General features: G+C 48.2%; 1 protein-coding gene across 8 annotated transcripts in view; it reads left to right on the plus strand.

Annotated features, from left to right (window-relative positions):
• RCSD1 (RCSD domain containing 1) overlaps positions 1-20,476 on the plus strand; it is a 37,335-nt gene extending 16,859 nt beyond the window's left edge. For 5 of the 8 annotated variants that reach the window (XM_042038056.1, XM_042038057.1, XM_042038060.1 and 2 more), the window contains 6 exons: positions 12,498-12,605; positions 15,038-15,127; positions 16,372-16,443; positions 17,592-17,786; positions 18,366-19,089; positions 19,913-20,476. In XM_042038056.1, the coding sequence (XP_041893990.1) occupies positions 12,498-12,605; positions 15,038-15,127; positions 16,372-16,443; positions 17,592-17,786; positions 18,366-19,076 (1,176 nt within the window). In that variant the 3' untranslated portion in view covers positions 19,077-19,089; positions 19,913-20,476. Of the gene's footprint in view, positions 1-11,600; positions 12,205-12,497; positions 12,606-15,037; positions 15,128-16,371; positions 16,444-17,591; positions 17,787-18,365; positions 19,090-19,912 lie in introns of those variants that run through there. The other 3 variants (XM_042038055.1, XM_042038061.1, XM_042038062.1) reach the window with 3 other exon arrangements.
• The last annotated feature ends 406 nt before the right edge of the window (positions 20,477-20,882 follow it).

Raw genomic sequence — 20,882 nt, forward strand, 5'->3', positions numbered from 1 at the left:
GTATATCCATATCCTCCTGCCTGACATACCAGAAAATCCAGATGTCTTCCTGGACTAAGCTGAAAGTAGATGTTCATCTAATTTAATTTTGGAGAAATGAAAAGTAGTGCTGCTTGAAGGAGAGTGGGGATCTTCAATGATTTAAGAAAATGGTGCGTTAGCTGTCAGCTGGCACTGAAGTCCTGCTGCCAGGTTGATCACAGAATCTTCTAGGTTGGAAAAGACCTCTAAGATCATCAAGTCCAACCATTAACCCAGACCTGCCAAGCCCACCACTAAAACATATCCCTAAGTGCTGCATATATGTGTCCTTTGGGATGGTGGCTCCATCACTTCCCTGTGAACCTGTTCAGTGCTTGAACAACCCTTTCAGTGAAGAAATTTTTCCTAATATCCTATCTAAGCCTCTCCTGGGGCAACTTGAGGACATTTCCTCTTGTTACATTCCCACTGGCCTTCTTCAGTGTGGCTTTCTTTAAGAGAGGGGCTGAGGGCTGTATTTGACAGGGCGTTTCAGAGCTAAGGACACAATCTGAATTTTCATAACCTCAGATCATAGGAATGCTCAGTGTATCTGCTGCAGGGTTCTGGCTTACTGATAGCACTCACATTTAAGCAGCACAACCTATTTCCCCCAAAAGACATAGTGATATGGTAAACTTGATGGAAAAATACCTCAGGTGTGTCCCTGGTGTTCACTTGGAGCAAGGGAACAGCTCTGCAAAATCAACACTGTTCTTTTAAGGCCAAATGAGAAAAAAAACCCACCTCTTTTTTTTGAAACTGTTTGTTCCAGATAAATACAGCCAGTCTTTTAAAAACAAGTACATTAACTTGAAGGAAATAGCAAGACACTGAGTTTCCAGGACTTCATAAAGGAAAAAGGCATATTAGCCCAGTCTTCTAGTGTAGTCAAACTTAGTAATTGTAGAGATCTGTGTTAAACTACTGGGTTTTTGTGTCTCAGTCTTAAGGGTACTGATGGCTGAGCTCAGGTTTGCAGTGGACAGGGTACTGCTGAGTTGAAGTTAGATGGTTTGAAATCCATTTTCACCTAGAGTAGCCACATGGTAAACTACCAGCTTTTCAATCTTTCTGTATTTCTTTTTGATTTCTTAAAGCTGTATCATCTTAAATACCTCAGACTCTGAAAAGAGACAACAATGCACCCCAAAGACTTGAAGGGACTACGCTGTGTGGTATGTCTGGGCTTAAAACCCAGTATGGGTGAGTTTTTGAAGCTATGTTGCCTCAGGTGGCCATAGAACTCCCGTTGCATGGAGCCTGTCAGGGGAAAGAGGCTGCCATGCTGCCTGTGTGGGCACAACCTCTCTGCTTTTCCCTCTTTTTCCACTTGTGTGACTGGGTGTGACTGCATCCAGCCACATACCAGCTTTATCCACAGTCCTCTTCCTGCTGCCTGAGATGATTTCCATGTTGGCTGCTCGGCCTGTCTGCGAGCAGCTGTGCTGGGCTTGTGTGAGGCAGTTGCAGATGCAGGGCACTTCTACAGGAAAGGCGGAGGCCGTTTCTCCTTGAATTGGTTGGACTCCTTAATGAAGCTTGGATGTTTTCCCTGCTCTCCTGGACACCCTGGTCACCTTGTCTGTAGGCAGCTGGCCTAGCTGGCGTTGTAGATTTTTGCCTCTCCTCTTAGCCCTCCTGTGTTTTTCCTCGTCTCTGTCTGCATGCAGATGTTGTTATGTATCTTATAAACCAAATAATCCTGATGATCATGATGTCTTTTAACTGTATGTCACACAGCCTCTCCTCCTCAGGTCTCACTGGTACTTGACAGCCTTTTCTTTCACCTTCCTACCTGTCATCCCAACCTCCTGTCTTCTCCCTGCAGTAGGTGTCACCTTGTACTTGAGAAAGGTCTTTGAGTACCTTTTGACTCTTTCCTCTTGAGCATTCTGGCTTCTGGCACCAAATCTCATTTTAGTTGTTGGACTAAAATTCTTTCCTGGATTTTTGATTAGTTGAGGGCAATTGTAGTGTCCTAGATCAACTACAGGACTAATGCAGAATGGAAGGACTGCTATCCATGTCTTGCAGCCACTGCCTGACTCTGTAGGTTCCTCCAGATCACTGGGCACCTGCCTGCTCCGCATCAAAATTTAACCAGTGCCTGGGATGCTGCTTCTGCACAGGCCTGGATTTGCCCTGCTTGACCTGTGCTTGGGCCGCTATTACATTCCCCCAGTCCCACATCCTCATCTCTTCCCACTAGTCCTTTCCCCATTAGAATACTCTGAGCATGGTGAACACAAGCAAACAGGATCAGGCATCTCACAAAAGCACTTATTGCAGAAAGGAAATGGTGACACCCATGTTTTGCTGGAGGTTTCTGTGGTCACCTCAGTCAGGGATTCCCAAACCACTGTGCACACACAGAGCAATTTATTTAAATGATTGATTTTAAATGGTTTGCTATCCCTGTGCAGAGAGTCATGGCCGAACAGCCAGGTGCCTTATCCTGCTCAGGGCACAGCAGAGCCAAGAGCTGCCTGTGTCTGTGTAGGGTGCAGGCTGAGGTTTCACACATGCTGCCCCTGCACAGGCACCCTGCCTGGCAGGGACCAGGTGCTGCAGTTCGCTGCCTCTTTTGGTAATGGTGGTGCTTGATCAAACCACTCTTGGCAGCCTTTGCCAGATGCAATAAGACACTTGCTCAGGAAGCAGGCAGCCTGGGCTTCATTCTGTTCTCACAGAGTGTGGGCTTCAAACTCTTTGGTCTGCCCAGGAAGGGATGGGTTTTAATCCAGGGTTTAGGGCAAGCACTTGCCAGCCTGCCTGTTAATGCCATGCCAACACGCAGCAAAGAATTCAAGGTTTGCTGGGGCAGAGGAGATCTCACACACCTGCCTGGTCACCTGAGTGCCCGCCTGACAGATAAAACCCTGGCTTCCCCTCAGGACCAGTTCTGTGGGGTATGCAGCAGTAGCTATACAGGCATTAAAGTATGCAAGCCCATACATTGCCCTCTCAGCAGATGCTCTTAACAGTGAGGGTTTGAGGTAATGCTGCTGAGATTAATCAGCCCATGCAGTGCTGGGAACATGTAGGCACCACGCAGTTGCCAGATACTCTCATTACAGAAATGGAGACTCAAGGTCTCACTTGTGCCTTTCAGGGAGACTCAAGGTCTCACTTGTGCCTCTTTCACAGTGACACTTGCTGCTTTTGCTAATCTTGCCCGACAGAGCTGGGCAAGCACAGGCCAGGCACTCCTGAGAGCTACGTACCATGGCACAAGGGAAAGAACAACTTGCTTAGAATAAAGATTATCTCATTTTATTTTCATTGTAGCCACTCTCTGACACAGAAGGTAGATAGTTCATTCACCACATCAAATTTCCCGATGTCTACAGATGTTTCCTATAATTCTGTTGTGAAGGACACAGCTCCTCTCCTGCGTGTCTGGCACTGGCTACTCTACTCTGCCTGTCTCCTCCTGCCTGGCATTGCCACAGCATCTCACTCCAGCCACCACCCTGTGGTCTCTACAGTCCGGCACAATTGGGCCCTGAATAAAATTAAGCTTGGGTACCTCAAACCAGTAAAGGATGGAAAACCATCAGGAGTTTCCCTTCTACTGTTAGTAGGCAAGGCATGTAGTACATGACCCATTTATTTACAGTGGACATGCTCAACACAGTGCTTCTTCCTTTGAGAAACATTTGTCCCTTTACTAGTTTTGGGCTACTTATCTCCCACCTCTACCCGATTCCCAAATCTTGCTTTGGTGAGCCTTTAAATTCGGCAGATCCGACCCTCTGTAGTTTTGAAGTTACTGTGAGGGAGAGATTTTCTTGCAGTGTTCTGGATGAAAGCTGCTGAGCTGGAATATCTTCACATTACCCTTTGGGCAGTGCTTGACCCCGAGTGCCAAGATGGCAGCAGTTCACAAGGGAGCTCTCAGAATGAGAAAATCAAGACCAGATCACTGCAAGTCTTGAGAAAAATGTTGCCCTAAAGCAAACCCTTTCCAAACACAGGGAAATGTTACATATTTTTACATATTTTATGTAAAGTGGGATTTTTCTGCCCTTTCTCTTAAAAACAAACAATTCCTTGTAGTCCACATTCCTCGTACTATTCTGCTCTGGGTTATAGTCAGAGCTCCTTCCTCATTATCACCCTCATTATAGCTGTGCAATAGCCTTGCAGCTGAGGTCAGGCACACACTCATCCTATATTCATTTATCTGTGGTGGGATAAGCGTTGACCTGGGTGCCACTCTGAGAAGGAATGTCATACTTCTGAGTTGTTCTTGTGGCTAACTTATTCAATAGACTCCAAGAGACAGGCCAGCAGTGATTTACCCTCAGGCAAGAAGCTTGCTCTCCACTGAAAATGTTTCAGAAAGGAAGAGTTTAAGAGGAGACCTGATGTGTTTTCCTGCCACTTCCATTTCAGGAGTTTAAGTTGAATCTGTGTTAGGGCTGCTGTGAGAGGTCCTGTTTTCAGAGGGAACAGAGGAGAGCTGCTAGGGATCTCTGGGTTCTAACAACACTGACTGTCTTGAAGGCAGCACGCATAAGCAGGACTGCTTACGTCCTCCTGACTGTCTCCAAAACTTCCATGTCCAATATTTCTTTACTTTTTTGACATTTCTCAATTAAGGAACATTCCCTTGTCTTAAGGAAACCACAGTCTGCAGCTATGTAGGGACACGTACAGAAGAGATGTGTGGCTGGGTCAAAGGGGTCTAGAACCCATCTTTGGGGCCAGGAGCTCAGGCTGGTCCCAAACCTAATCGGAGATCCTGTTGTCTTTGCAGAGTATTCAGAAATCCGGAGCCCATGCTCCAGGATTCACAATATAATTCACAGATTGCTTTCCCTGAAGGTGCAAGATTGAATCTGTTGCATGTGACATCAACCAGATGAGGAGGCTTCCTCTGCACTGGCTGAGGCTTCACCACCTAGAAGCAGCTTTATCTTGGGTGTGCAGTGGTTCTGCACAGTTGTGTACACTCTGATATGAGACATTGACTCCTTTTGTTGCAAGTCAAACTAGAAACCTGTTTGCACAACCTTCAAAATGCCAGTCCTGGCAAACAACAGCCAAGAATTCTGCAGAGCGTGCTGGGGTCATCATTACACCTCAACAAACCCTTACACTCTTTCATAACCAGATTGTATGGCCAGGTATCAGCCCCAGAATTCTCCTTGTATCTTTCAAGTGGAAATCTTACTTTCTTTGCTCAGCTTCCTATGGTGTTTCACTGCTGCATCCTGGCAGTGAGGGGCCCATGGCACTTTGAGACCAGTTACTCCTTTTTGCTCAGCCATCTGATGGCAGCTTGGAGGAAAAGGATGAGGACTCTGTGCATACTGCCATTTATAAACCTCACAAAATTCTCATAGGGATTGTGAAATGGAGATGTTTGGTGTCCAGCAAAGGCTGATCAAAGGAAATATTGCAGAAGTAGTATTGTAGAAGTAGAAAAATGTTACTTGTTTTGTAGTGTTAAGGATACACCTGAAAGACCTGCAAGGTATTCTGGTCTTGTCCTCTCCTGGAAAGTAACTGTCCTAATGCTCTGAATGCTCACAAAGTTCTCAGAATTAGCCAAGCCCCACCAGAGCAAGGGGCAGAGGTGGCTCACAGGGTAGCTTTTGCTCTGGTGGAGCAGAGTACAGTAATCATCACCCCTGTTGTGCAGTAAATGGTAGGAAAGGCAGGTAGGAGCCTTGGCCTCACTTCCCAAGGTGCTACAGGCTGCACTGATGCAGTGATGGACAGGACTGGCTATAAGGTATCACAGAGCCACAGCTGCAGCCACTTCCAGCTGGGGCTTCTGCCAATAATTAAAGTTTACTACAATGAGACAAGGGGCAGCTTCCTTGCCAGATAAGACGCCATGTGAGTAAATAAATCACATAAATCCCTCCTGAAACAGAGAGCTGGAAGGTCTCCAGTGAGAATGATTTGTAAAGAAGAGTAAAGAGAGAGAATGGGATGAAAAGGGGTCAGTGTAGCAAGATGAGTTTTGTTTATTCGGGACTTACATCTTGGGATGTGTTGCTTCTTGAGCCAGGGGCCCAGCGTGATGCTGAGCTCCAGTCGGAACAAGCATTGTGAGATTTCCTTCTAGGGCTGTAAAACATGGGCCAAGGCCAGTGTGAGCCCACCCACTTCCTGGGCAATCTGTGTTCAGCCTGTGTTGGTGCTTCCGTGGGTCACAGGGAGAACAGGCAGGCTCAGCTTGTGGGTAGCAGTGTCTCCTGATTTGTGCTGCCTGATTCCTCACTCTATGATTCAGGTATTTTCCCAGCCTCTCCTCTTTCCGTTTGCTCTTTTGGGGGAGTTTGTGTTTTAAACATACCCTGCTTATTTGCCTCTCCCTTTGCAGTCCAAACAATGTTCCTCTTTCAGTATGATCCCGATGCCACTAATGTACTCCCATGGGTACAGATAAACAAATCAGTTCAGGTTATGTTGGCAGGAGGGTGCAAGCTGGGATTCATCTAAAAGTCAGATACAGAGAGATGGCTTTGAATGAAACTACAAACTACATATTAGAGAGGTTTTTCCATCTGTAACATGGGTCCAGTCCTAACTAAAAACTATTCTTGAGCTTTTTTAGTTGATTTAAAGAGGAGTTCCTTATGAGCTGCCCATCTAATCTTATCTGCACTTAAAAAATGTGAGAGCCGAAGTAACTGAGACGCATTTGTGGTGCATTTTCCAGAGCATAAGTTCATGTCCTCTGCAGATAAACAGGAAGCGTACCTTACTTAGATCATGCCCTGTGTGACTATTCAGTGATCTTTTGCCTCCAGCTGTCCTCTGTGGTTGAATAAAAGATGGAACAGGGAGAAGGGATTGGCTCTCGCTGATGGAAATCGTCACCATCAAAATCGGAGCTGTACTGTCAGCACTTGTCCATTGCCTGGTCTGAGATGTGCAGGACATCTCCAGTTCATCAAACCCCAGCTCTGCACGGGACTCTTTTCAGGGAAGAGGCAGCACCTCACTGCAGGAGTAGGAGACATTCACCCCCTCCTGCCGCCAGGGAGCCCTGGAAGGAGCTGTATTCCCTGATGCAGCTTACAGTGTCGTTCCCAAAATGCTGCTTTCTGTGTCAGAACTGAGTATTTGAGAGCTTGAGAACAGCTCCTTTCAGCCAAGCTGATTGCAAATGAGTTCAGTTAGGCAGAAAAGCAGCACCTCGATCAGATTAAGGCTGTATTTTGCCCTGCAAGCTGAGAGAGTTAGCTCAGTTTGGTATAAGCTTTCCCATGCAGACAAGGTCTGTGGCTGTCTGGCTCCCCAAATCCTGCAGCTACCTCACTGAAAAACGAGAAGGGTCGGTCCTGGGAAGGCTTTGTGCAGAATGCTTTGCCTTTGGAGAGCTGAGCCAAGCAGAGAAGAGAGGTTCTGCAAGAGGCTCTGTTCCCTCCTGAAATCCAGCGCCTTTGTTGGGATTGATGCTTTAATTCCAGCAAAACCACAGCACTGCTTCCCAGTTGCTGGCCTCCAGGCAGAGTGTGATGATGGTTTATTCTGACTTAAGGAGTTTCCTCCCCACAGACGCATCCCCATCCCTTCCTTAGCTGAGCAGGTCCTACTGGTGCAGAGCTCTGCCGGTGCCATGCAGCAGAGAGAACCTGCTTGCACGTGTGGCTGCTGTTATTTGCAGCAGGGCTGCTGGGGATGGCTGACATGGTATTTATGGGTGTTTCGTGGCTGCTTAATGGCAACTTCCTACTGGCAATGTGCTCCCTGGGTTCACAGCCTGCACTCGGGTGCACCTCAGGTGGGTGGGTGCAGGGTCAAATACCAGAGCCACAGACCAGACCAGCCTCTACCAGCAGGCATGCAAATATATGATTTTGCTGTCTTATCAGCCCTCCGAACAGGAGGACACAGAGGGATGTAATTTCCTCAGGCCCTGGCTGGAGCAGCTAAAGGGAAGCCCTCCCCCCTGTGCTTTAGGCTGCCCCTGCCACCCCTCCATCCCTTTCCACTGCAGCAGGGCAAGCGTGTGTTGGGCTGTGCTGTGAACTCCATTGCTGAAATGACCTGGGTTAAAAATAACCGTGTAAAGAGTTAAGGGATGTATTTTTAGCCCAGATCATTTCAGTGATCCAGTTTACAGCACAGCCCCACAAACTCACATGGGTGCAGGGGAGGGGGGAAGGGGGAGAGGAAAGGTCAGGGCAGAATGAGTGGTTGGAAACATAAGCTGTCGTTCTGCTGAAACCAAGGCCTTGCGAAACTGTGCCCCAAAAGCACTGACACTCCCTTGTTTTTCTCTAGCATACTGACAACTACCTTCTCATGGTGCTGAATATCACCCTTTCTGGATCTGTAATCAAGACACTATCCCCGAGCCTTGGATGCCTTATTGTAACTGCCTCTGAGACATTATTTTTGTCATTATTTTTGCCATCTTTGCTGTTGCTGAGGTAGATTGTGTGTGCAGCAATGAAAAGACCCCTATGAGAGTCACAGGGGAGCTTAGCAGCACTTGTGTGAGCACAGGATCTGGCATGATGGGCTGGTGTTGGAACAGGCTGCAGGGAATCATTCCTGTGAAGGTCTTTTGAAACAAAGGAGGGATGTGGAGGTTGGGGACTGGCTTCAAAACCGTGTCTAGATGCAGCTGCACGAGAATAGGGGTGACAGTTGCACGGGACCAGTACCAAAATTGTGTAACCATCACTGATTTCGTAGCTGCTGAGTACTCCAGCCTTGCAAGGTGCTGTGGAGGTGTTGCTTCTCAGATAAAAGGTGATCCATCTGGCCAAAATGTCCTGCCTGCAAAGAGCAAGCGTGTTAGAAGATTCGTAGAGGAGGGAAGGAACAGATCTCTGCTGTTGTTCAGCTGGTATTTAGCCAAAACACTCCATTGTATGACAGCCAGTAGAACTTTCCTCTCTTCAGCAGTCAGACCAGGTACACAATGGGACATTTCTGTGGGGACCTATTGGAGCAGGTCACTTCTGTGGGGATCCAGTGGACCCAGGCAGCTTGTGAGAGGAGCAAGATCTGTGCCAAAAACAGTGGCCTCCCTTCACACAATCTGCAGGGTCAGGGGTTGGTGGGCAGTTTTGCTCTCACAACAGAGGCAAGGACTCCGAGGCATGAGGAAGGAGAGGTTTGGGGGGCTCAAATTGGCACATTTGTACCTCAAACACAACTGAAGGCAGAACTTTCTTCCCCAGTGCTGCTAACAGGGACTAGGCTCAGTTTTAAAAGCAGACGAAGAAACATGGTGTTGAAAACATGGTGTTTTCAAATTTACTCAATTTTATAAACTTACTTGGAAGAGAAAAGTGAAACATACACCTTACAGAGAACTTGGTAGTTGCACTTCCTTTTTTTGCACAGAGTGCCATGCTTACATTGATGATATAATTCAGCTCCTGTTTAAAGCTCTTGACATTTTTCAGAATACACAATGCTTAGACACTTATTTTTATGGAACAGTAAAAGACCTCAGAGTAGCAGTCACTAAATTACTGATGGATTAAGCCTTTAACCTTAGCTCAGTGGTTTTAGCCCATGCAGACTGCCCATGCTTCTCTTCTGAAAAGGAAAAGAATCAGCAGTTGGCTGCAAAAAGTGCAGAAATCATGTCTGAGTAATTTCAGTGTTATTGCAAAAGAAAAAACCACACAAAAAACCAAAACCCACAAAAACAAAAAAACAAACAAAACCCAAAACAAGGTAACAACAAAACAAAACAGAAAACAAATAGAAAATGAGCAGAGCTACTTCTCATCACCATTTAGAAAAGTGGTGGTAGGTTGTGTCACCCGGGTGGGAAACGTGACCAGGAATGGGAGAGGTTGCATTAGTCTTGTGGGGCAGGAGAGAGCCAGCACTGAGCTCTGGGGTGAGAGAAGCAGATGTCTTAGTCTTTGGTGTGGAAGAGACTGAGGGCTGGTGCACTCTCTGGGTTGAAAGTGATAAAATGAGGCTTCCCACCTTCCTCACAGTGGTGGGAAGGAGGAGAGGGGGACTGCCAGCCCAGCTCCTGGAAGTCACAGGAATGGTGTTCTCCTCGAAGTGCAAGGAAGGGAACTTTTTGCACCCAAATACAGCTCTTTCCCTTGACCAGAAGACACAGAGCCTGGCACATCACCTGGGGAGAAAAAAAAGCTGTAAAAAAAGCTGGATACAGCCCAGCAGTGTAACTTCCAGAAGGGATCTGAGAAAGGATCCTTTCCTGTTCTTTATTTTCTGTAATCGGAGAGTCTGCAGCTGGCAGCTTCTGGAGGACACAGCCCCGTGGGCTACTGGTGCTAATCTTAGAATGGCATGTTCAGTGCTTCCTGAGCCCTGGCCCTGCACCCCGCACCCGCAGGAGCCGCCAGCACAGGACACCCATGGAACCGTGCTGGCCTCCCAGCTCGGATCAAAGAAAGGGAGCTGTGTTTTCAGACTGAAATTAAAAGAAAAAGAAAGAAAGGAAAAATTCACCCCGAAAAACAAGAGGTCAGGGAGGCCAAGAGGAAGTTCAGTGTCTTTTCTGGGTAAAGGCAAGGGGCTGTGAAAGAAGTTCTTGGAAAAAAATGGGCTACGAGGGAGGCAGCCCTTCTGCCACAGACACTGAGCACTTGCAGCTCCTTAGTTTCAACTGAATCCTTACTTCAGGTGTCCATTCTGCCATGCCCAGGTATCCTGGGAGCTGGTATGATGGGCCTCCCAGTCCATCCTTCCTTCTCGAGGTTCATTCTTTGCTCCTTCCTCTTTCCAGCCTGCCCTCCCTTCACAGCAGGGAGACACAGCCTGCATCGCAGAACTGGCCTCCCTCCCCACTTAGTCCAGCCATCATTTTTCATGTGCAGGAGGTTGCCCTGCTGATCTGCTTACTCACTCCTTCTTCCATTCCATTATCTGCCACTTTCCCTGCCTTTCACTCCAATGAAAGGTGAAAAGCTGAGGGGAAGGTGCGTGAAGGTCATTGGGATGAGACAGCTTGATATGACTTCCTTGGGTACAGGAAAGCTATTCCAAAGTGTATGGTTAGTTTAACAGGGAATGGCAGACACCTACAGGAGCTTGTGGGTCTGGAAAAAGACGATTACGTTTACTGGGAGCATTTATTTACAGGTCTCTGAGAAAGGGAAAGGCCCTTTCCCACTATGCAAACTGGCCTTATCCACACTGCTCTCTACCAGGCATTTCATACTAGAGACTGCTGCAAGCTGTGGGTGATGAGATGATCCTTAATGCAGCGTCCTTGATTTGCTTCTAGACTAGAAACTGTGAGTCTAAAGAAATCCCTTCCTTAATATGATTTCAAGTTTCCACAGCTCTTTCTTCAGCCCCTGTAGCATGGTTGCCCAAAGGAAGTGGTCCATGCATGGGCCAGACTGGTGTTTTGAGGGCCTTTCACCTCCAGTGATGCTGAAGGAGTGGTTGTGTTCACAAGACAGCAGGTCCCTCCCCAGGCAGAACAGTGTCAAGGGAGAGGGAAAGGCTCTGCTGGAGGCTTTGGAGAAACAGAAATGTGTTCCTCTAGCAACAGCCTTTGGGGAAACTTCCTGACGGAGAAGCAGAAGGGCATTGAGGCAGTGGGGTGAGAAGTGTGGTGCTGGTCATGGGCTCGTGGTGGTGGTACAGGGAGCAGAGGTGTGAGCTTCCTTACTGATGGTTCGTAACCTGGTTTCCTGTTCTGAGGTTTCCACCTCTAACAAAACCAGGATTGTTATTTCTGGTTGGAAGAACAATTGTTGGTTAGTTATTCTCAGTTCCCCTGGTTTGGTTTCCCTGGCATCAGATACCAGAGATGAAGAACAAAGGTTTCCTTTCATCAGCTGTGATTTCAAGGCTTTCTACTCAAATTGCTCAATAGACACATAGCAAAGAAAACAAGGTAAATGTGGGATGACACCAGGGCAGTGTGATGTGGGAAGAGCTGCCTCATCCAGACTCCAGCACAAGCCTTCTGCTTCTCAGCCTGCTGTCGACCCAGGGGAGGGGAAGCTTCTCTCAGCCATGGTATTTCCTCCTTCCCCCCCACCCGCCTGAGTATTTCACTGCCAAAAAAGCAGAACAGCACGGGACACATCTCCAAGCAGATGTTGGCTTGCTGTGAGGACTGGGAATGGCTTCTCACAGTAGAACCAGCAGAAAAGCAAGGCTGATGGTGACCAGGGCAGTAAAAAGGGTATGAGAGGGCTGAGGAGGTGTATGGGAATGTACCTTACTGCCCTGCTCCATCTGCTCACTGCAAGGGTAAGAGGGACAGACACTTGGCTTGAAACACCTGGTTTGCTTCCATTGAAAAGTACTGAGTGTAGGCTCTTCGGCTGGAGCTGAAAGGCTCTGCGTGAATTACTGATTTTCTGGGATATTTGAAAATGCTGCTAAACCCTGTCTTCCAAAACCTCTTGCTCTCAGGCTGGGTGATTGATGCCAGATGTTAGGAACTCTGGTTCAAGTCCCTTCTTACTTTTAAACTTTGTAACACATGCACAGGCTTGCTTTTCCCAGCCTTCACTCATAACTTCTTGTTCCTGGTTTGTCAGAACAGGCCAGCAGAGACCAACTCAGAGGTGGACAAGTCGGCATCACCCTCAGTGGCTCAGCTAGCAGGGAAGTTCAAAGAGCAAGCAGCCAATATCCCTGGAAAAGAGGTAAGGTGCTCTGCAGCCACCAGCAGGAAACTGAGTGGGAAGTTAATCACTTGTCTCTTCCTGCTGGAGCATCAATGATCTGAGCATGAATCCACCTTGATTTTGAATCTGTGCAGAGGACTCATCTCTCTGTGCCATGCAAGCTGTGGCAGTATCTTCCATGCATTGCCGACTGGTGGTTGAGTATTTTGGTAGAGCCATGTCTTGGGACGGACACTAACTGAGATACTGCAAAGCTTGGTAGGGTGCACAGATTTACCCAGCAGCAGCAGACAGCAGTGCATGCATGTGGGCTGGCTTTTGTGGGCAGACAGCAGCAATGAGTAATGAAATAGCCAATGTTGATGGAAAAAGAAAGCAAACAGCAAGATCATGCAGTGTAGCAGCCAGTGGCAGGTCGTCGGCACCTCGTTCACAAAAGAGGGTTTCCTCCTCCTTACACCTCCAGGTAATTACTTCTGTGTGAGTCTGAGAGAAAGCTGCCTCTTTACTCACCTTCACTGCCTCTTCCCAAAGATGTTTCAGACTCTGTGCCTATCTCTATCATGCTGAAGCTTTATTTTAATGAAATCCCACTGCACCAGGCAATCCCTCACACGCTGACTTTCACCAGCTAAGCCAAACACTAGAATACCTCTCTTAGGAAGAAAGGAAAGCCAGGGTTATTTATGAAAGGAGGTTGACATTTTCAGAGAGCCTCCTGTATCATTATGCCTTTTTCTTTTAGAAGCATAAATGTTTGCTGGTGGCCCTTCTCAGGCAATGTGTGCCCTTTAGAAACTGAACTGCTCCCTTCTGCCACTCAGATCCCAGACTGGCCTAAGGGTATCCTCCCTGTCACCCCTCCTGTCTTTGGCTGGATGCAGTGGTGACCTCTGTCCTGCAGGGCTGGCATTCCATCATCTTTCAGAGTTTTGCACTCCCAGGATGGGAATAGCCAATCTTTTCCCAAGCACTGTTTTTTTCTCTCTGGTAGCCAGCACACCACTCCATCCGTCCCATTACAATGATTTCCTCTTTTGAAGGTATGGGATTCAATTGCACTAAGTCACTCATCCTTCAGAAGGCAGAAAGTTCCCAGACCTCTCTTGTGTTATCTGCAGACCTCTGCTGCTCCCAAGCCAGGGCAGCGTGGAGGGGCCTCACAGTTCAGGGAAACTCATTTTCTCCAGAGACAGAGGAGGACAAAGTTTCCTGTCTTTCCTCTCCAAGCCATCTGTCACTTCCCCACCAGCTTTCTCAAGCTGGTTTCAGATTAATGGCCCAGTGGATGGTCTTTAACCCTTGCTTGGCCCATGCCAGCAGAGAGGATCCTGTCAACCAGGGAACTTCTGACACATCTGCTGTGGCACAGCGCAGCATTTCATGGTTGCAGAACCGTCAGGTTTCCATAAGACACATTTTTACTTCCTAGCATGACACGAGGATAAGGGCAGGGCTGCCCTTAGCTGCTTAGAAATGCAGCAGTGCCATGGCTGGGTGCAGCACCTCCAGAATTTAAGTGACATCTAGTGCACAGGTCCTCCAAGACAACCAACTCTACAGAGGGTAAAGATGCCATAATCCAACTTTTCACATGCCAGCCTGTGAGAAGGCAGCAAAATTATCCAGATACTTTATTCTAGATATTATCCAAGATCCACAGTATTAGCCAGTTATTTTGGTTTGTTTTTTTTTTTACACATGAAAAGTATGTTAACAGCTTGGCAAGAGACTGCAAACCTGGCATGAAAATGGAGACAGTTGAGCTTCAAGACCAGAGCAATAGTTACGTGCTATGCATCTCTTCCTAGGGAGCTCTCTTGTCGTTCTGAGAGTCCAAGGACATTCAGAAGGAATCAATGTCCCTGCCATTAAGTTGCCTTGTCCCTTCTCCCGTAGAGAATCTGTTTCTTAGTCAAATTTAAGGTTACAGCTGCGGCCTTGTCCCTGTGAGCTGCTTTTCTTCATTCAAGAGAAACGAATGGGGCTGAAATTCTGAAAAAGTCGGAATTTCCCTTTTTTTCCCTAAAATGTATCAGATGCAGAATAGGAAATCATGAACCAGGTAGGCAGCTGGGACTCACTGAAAGGAAATCCTGGTAAAAACAGGAAAGAGAACAGTCACAACCTGTTCCAGTGTGAAGGGGTTTCTAGCAGGATGCTTTGCAGATGAAGTTTCTGGGAAGGCTTCACAGCTTAGAAGAGTGTCTGTTGCATCAAGAAAAAGATACAGGCTACTCTTCCAATACTAAGACTGGGCTCCAGATGCTACAAGCACCCCCATGTGCTAATAACCACCTTGTGCTGCCTTTGGATGACTCATTTGGGCAGGCTGAGCCCTGCCTCCCGGGCAGGTCACTCACACAGCATGGCCTTTGGTGCTTGAATTTCACTTCCTTTTTAAGAAACCTGATTTCCCTGCTGCTGAGTTGGTTGTTTTCTTCTCTTAGGTGCCACCACACAAGCCAACTCGGAGGAAACCACCCTGCTCCCTTCCCTTGTATTCCCACAAAACTGAGACAAGTGACAATGATGAGCAAGTGAGTATCAGTTTAATAGGGGGACAAGGTCTTTCCTCTCTGCAGCCTGTTCTCTCCTGAGACATGAGTTTGGAGGTGGCAGAGAGGTCAGGCTGTGCAGCCAAAGACATCAATCTTGCAGCATCAAACCTGCCCCTGCCCTCCCACATGTACTGACTCAGAGTCAGCTCCATGCTGTTCCCTGCTCCTGCAGCATGGATGCACAGCCCATTTCTGCTGCTTTTGTTTTCACCCTTGGCTCACTGATGGATCCGTCCAGTTACCACTGTTAAGGAACCACTGGTATTTATTAGATTTGAGCAGGGAGCACCCATGCTGTTTGTTGCTCATAATGGGGTAATAGTTCTGCTCATGAGATTTTTCCATCCTCAGAAAAGGGGAATGATTAATCCAAAGTGAAGAAGAGGGTTTGTTGGCAATACCCACTGAATACTTCTTTAGGACCCTTGAATGCGTGGGTCCCAGTAAGCTGGCTGCTACTTAGGAAATTTTACACTCAGGCCAGGACTTCTTTGGTCACTTCCATCCTTCTGTGTTTCAGGGTATGAGGTCTACCCACAAAATTTCACGTTGTCACCTGCCCTTAGCAAGCAGGTAGTTCTTTGTCCTTCTTATCTGTGAGCTACAGGCTCTTGCTGCCTCCATGCCAAAGGAGTATTAAGTTTTAAAATGCTAGATTCCTTCCTTTTCTGAAAAAAGCAATATGCCCCTTCTGAAAGCAATGCTGTCTCTTTCTGAGACTGCTTCCAGCCTTTTCACAGCTCTACCTTTCCTGCCATTTAGCCCCTTCCTGCTTATACTAATTGGATATCCTTTACCTTGGTTACTCAAGTGGTGGCAGAAAGTCTTTCCTGTCACAGAAAGTTCACAATGTTTGCCGACATTATGGCTTTAAGGGATAGAATTTTAATCTGCCTGATCCTGAAATGATACCAGGGGAAACTGTGCCACAGGCTAGATACCTTAGTGAAGGCAGTGTAGGAGCAGAGCCATCACACATCACCTAACTCAGACACTTCAGACAGCAGCCCTTCTCCCCCAGAGGAGTGTATCTGGCTGTAGGATGAAAGGAGAACGGAGTCAGGAATGAAGGAAAAGAAACTTTTGTGTGAAAACACTACATGAGGCTTCATTTGCTTCCCTACCAGCAGTTTCTGCTTATCTCTTCCAAGTTTTCTGCCTTTATTATATTTCCTGTTTCTCACCTACTTTACTGTGACGTTTTCGTGCATGTTGTTTTGCAGAAGCGGTCACCAAATGCTTGCCCCATTCCCAAGGTCAAGGTGAAAAGCTCACCCATGATTGAAAAGCTGCAGGTAGGTCCTGGCAGAACCCACATGGCTTCCCCATCAAATTAAAACTGATTGGCATGGGTCACAGCTACTTCCCGTGCAGAGCAGCCACAGGGGAACGGGATGCAGGAGCCAGGGGTGACAGCCAGGTAAATGGGGCAGTGGCCTCACTGGTGAGGACCCAGTCCCACCATACACAAAGATGAAGGCAGAGCAGGTCTGGTAATGGTAACAAGCATCAGAAGCAGTCCAGTGATCCCCCGGCGTGTCCCTGAGCATGTCAGTGCATGGATCAGGATCGTTTTACATGGCTGGGCATGGGCATGGCAGCAGCACTGCTCGAGCAGGGAGCAGGGGCAGGAGCCTCAGTTTAAGTGCAGCTCTTGAGAGAAAGAGAGGGAAACCGTGGCTGAGACTTCCTCCAGCTCTTTCCTGGCAGCAGTGTCACTTGCACTGAGTCCCCTGCACTCCATCGGGGAGCTGGCATCGAGCAGAGGCGGTGACAGTCCTGGCAGTGGGGCGTATGTTCCGGGCTCTGGCTGTCCCACATGTGTGCCTGGAAGCTCTGCACTGCACTTCCCTCCTCTGGATTCCCGCAGTTACACACAAACACACCCAGTGCTTCCTGCCCTTTTTATGTTTCTGCGGTGCCTGATCTGCGCTGCTGAGGGTGGTTCAGCGCTCCACAGCCTGAAGACAGAGTGCCCTGCCGCTGCCAGCTGCCTGTCCCGGCAGCACGTGTCACTCCAGAGCCTTCTGGCCACCCTGACACAACCTGAGCCTATTCATAGCATTGTCCCTCCTGATGCACCCAAGGACATTTGCCTACAGGAGGGTTTAAATCTTGAAGTGATTGCTGGCTGCTTGTTCAGATTTTCTGCCAGCTCAGCCACTGCAGAGTGTGGTGGCTTGGCTGGGTCACTGGAAAATCCCAAAAGGCCTCAGGATGACAAAAGAATATGTTCTTAGTTCCAGCTGCCAGGGAAGGACAAATGTCCAGTCATAACTGCTGTGCCCAGACTTGTTTGTTGACCATGTCACCAGGAGAAACCCGCAACCAGAAGGTCTGTGACAGCTGAGAGATGTGGCAGGGCAGGGGTTCCCCTGTGTGGTTATCATGTGTAGCACACGTTGCTGTCATGCACGCCCCTAATGGGGGTTTTTCTTTGCAGGCCAATCTGGCTTTTGCTCCGGCTGCTCTGCTGCCGGGAGTGTCTCCCAAAAGCCCTGGGTTGAAAGTCCTGGTTTCTCCGTTCAGCACGCCTCCCTCAACGCCCACCAGCCCAGGGACTCAGTCCCAGCCCAGTGAGACGCCAGTCAGCTTTGATCAGCCCCCAGAAGGCACTCAGCTGCAGTTCTACAACAAGGTAGGAGATGTGTGCTAGGATTTCTCCATTCTATAAGGCTTGTTTATTGCTTGGGGATGAAGAGGAAGAGGAGGCTGAGCCCTCAGTCCTGCTGTAAGAGTATGCATTTGTGGCCAAGAGAGATCTATGCACCGGGTTCCAAAAAGCCTTTTGGTGCAGCTCTGTGGAGTCTCCTCTCTGCCTGCCTCCTCCAGCAGCCTTCCTGGTGGGTGAAGGAGGGGTTGAAGGGGCAGGACCCAGTCACCTCAGCTCAGCAGTACCAGGGTGGCTAGTGCCAGGGAGTGCTGTGAGCAGGTGGTGCCACATGCCAGTGAATGTCTGAGGTGACTGAGGCTCAGTTTAGGGAGCCACACAGAACATGGCAGCTTGTCAGGTGTCACCAGCGTGTTTGGCACTTAAGTGAGGAGCTGTAACCTGCATTCACCATCACCAGCTGGAGTACAGCCTCCTTCCTGAACCACCAAATTGCCCAGAGTAGAAGAAGCTGGGACATCCGATGCTATTTTCTTCTGTTGTGCTTTCCTGCTTTCCAGTACCGCTCTCTTGACTGCTTCAATGTCTGCCTTTCCTGCCTCCCAGGTGCGGACACGAGGATCGATAAAGCGCAGGCCTCCCTCCCGGAGGTTCCGAAGATCTCTGTCCGAGTACGGGGACGGGGAAGATTTAGTGGTCAACTTGTCTTCTCCTGAAAATGGTGCCAGGGAAGATGAGGTCTTTGGGCCCAATGGCAAGACAGAGGAGGTGGAAACAGGGAGCAAAGACCAGAAGAAACAGGCAGGGTCTGATGAGAAGCCAGCATCCAGGAGAGGATCCAGCAGATCAGAGGATGAGGAAAAAGGGAGCAAAGAGCAGAAGAATCAGGCAGAGTCTGATGAGAAGCCCCCATCAAGGAGAGGATCCAGTAGATCAGAAGATGGGGAAAAAAGGGAAAAGCAGGCAGAGGAAATTACTCCTTGCAAGAATAACACAGGGAATACAGAGAAGGAAGAAGTGTGTCATGATGCCCCAGGAGAGGAGAACTCTCCTCAGCCTCCCTCTGGAAACAGTGAGTTGTGTGAGGGTTCCCAGGGAGAAGAGCAGCAAAGCACTGCCTGTGAACAAGGAAAGGGGGACAAGGAGAAGGAGGAAGCTGAAGGTGAAACAAAGGAGAGCAGTGAGAGTACAGACACACAGAGAACATCAGACACTGAAGAAACAGCACTGGCACCCGAACCGCTGCAGGACGCAGTGGGGTTAGAGACTGCCAGTGAGCCTTCAGTGTCAGCCACGCAGGACCAGGGCACAGCGTAGCTGTGACACACAGGTAAGATGGGCCAGCATGATGGTGGCTCCTAAGACACCTGAGGGTTTTGCTGTTAACAGAAATGGCAACTGTGACAGAACACAACGACAATTTTGCTGCTCCCCCCATGTCAAAAGCCTCAGATCTCAGGCCTGCAGAGGCTGTGAGGCAGGGTACTCAAAACGACCAGCCCTCCTGGGTGGTGTTACAGAGAGGATGGAAAAGAAGCAAAGCTGGTTCTGGATTCAGTATAATGGAGAGGCTCTGCTTACCAGACACCCTCCTGCATTGCTGTTTTGAAAGCAGTTTGAAAGTACTTGCAGTAAAAAGCACATTTCCCCAGCAGTAACCATGTATACACTGTATCAGTATGATTTCTTACATATACATATTTATATGTGTGCACACGTTGTATGTATACATGTGTACATATATATTCCCTATGTGTTCAGCTTGTTAGCTTTGCCAGCAAACCTGGGGCACACCAGTTTCATGACCAGCTCTGGAAGTGTGCAAGCAGGGGCCTTTGCTACTTGAAATAAAAGGATTTCTGCTGGCTAAAGCAGGACTTGTTCCATGCACCTTCTTGTGTGTTCTGTAACCACTGATAACAGAGCCACAGATGCCTGAGGATGTGTCTCATCCCACCTCAATCACCTCCTCTTCAAATGCTTCCTTGGTTTGGCAAGGAGCGGCTGAAGGAAGGATTCTGGTGCTCAGGCTGCAGCTCACCTTTGCAGCCTAGCACAGAAACCACCAAAGTACCCCCAGGACTTCCCAGCACTGCCTTTGCTTAGACCCATGATTATTTTTCATTATTTCCTTATGTATTTTCCCCTCTCAGAAGGACATATCCAATCAGGGCAGAGGAGACTTAACATGTGGATAGGAGCCATCTAACCCAATCAATGTGGAAGCTACTGGAAAACCTTCAGTGGCAGGAGAAGAGCAGAATGCAGAAATCCCCTGAGGTCCAGACTCCTCACAGAGCTGAGTGGCCACTCGGTGCCTCTCTGCTTTGCACCATCATATTTTGGGACGGCTGGAACAAGACACTGTTTGCAATCTCTTCGGAGTTCAAAACTCGGGTGTTGGCTGGCGTTCCTTGGTGATATTTGGGGACTGAGAGACCTGACACCCGCTGTCCTGGAGCCAGCAGCCACCGCCACTCACGGTCCTTCTGCTTCTTCATCCTGCTCCAAAATGTCTTTTTCTTCTCCCCTGCATTGGTCTTAGATGAAGTTCATCAGTTACGTACATACATACACGTATGGTGCCTTTTTGGTTGCTTCTTTTAAAGTACTTTGGGCTTTAAAACTTCAGTAAATAATGTTTTAACGATGGGAAACAGTATGTTTTCTCCATATGTGCTGTATGGCAGACAATGTGAACCCTGAACACGGGAAAACTCCTAGAACATGGATCATAAAAATACAAAATCCCTTTGGAGTGGGGCTGATCTGTGAAACAGCCACCTGTGGTAGGCTGGTAGGTCTTGTGTGCTTCAGCTTTGGGGTGCTTTAAGTGCAGTGGAAAGTGACAGCCAGCAGACTGTAGGCAAAGAAAAGATGTGCTGAGTAGGTCAACAGGGCAAGTTCTCTTATCTGGTTCTCGGCTCCTGTCCAGATTTATAAGGGCTGCTTGTCCAGTCTTTCTCACTTCCAGACCTTATCCAATCTTTTTTGAAACTTCTACTGTCATGAGTGGCCACCAAGAGCCACTCATGACAGAAAGCATCCCAGCTTCCTGGAAACAGCCGATGAATTTTGTGCAGGTCAAAGAAGTAGTCTTAGCTGGCTGAGTTTCCAGTGGCA

Source organism: Corvus kubaryi, unplaced genomic scaffold (assembly GCF_017639235.1).
Source record: "Corvus kubaryi isolate FWS band 111438036 unplaced genomic scaffold, C.kubaryi_AGA036_p1.0 37391, whole genome shotgun sequence".
NCBI lineage: Eukaryota > Metazoa > Chordata > Aves > Passeriformes > Corvidae > Corvus > Corvus kubaryi.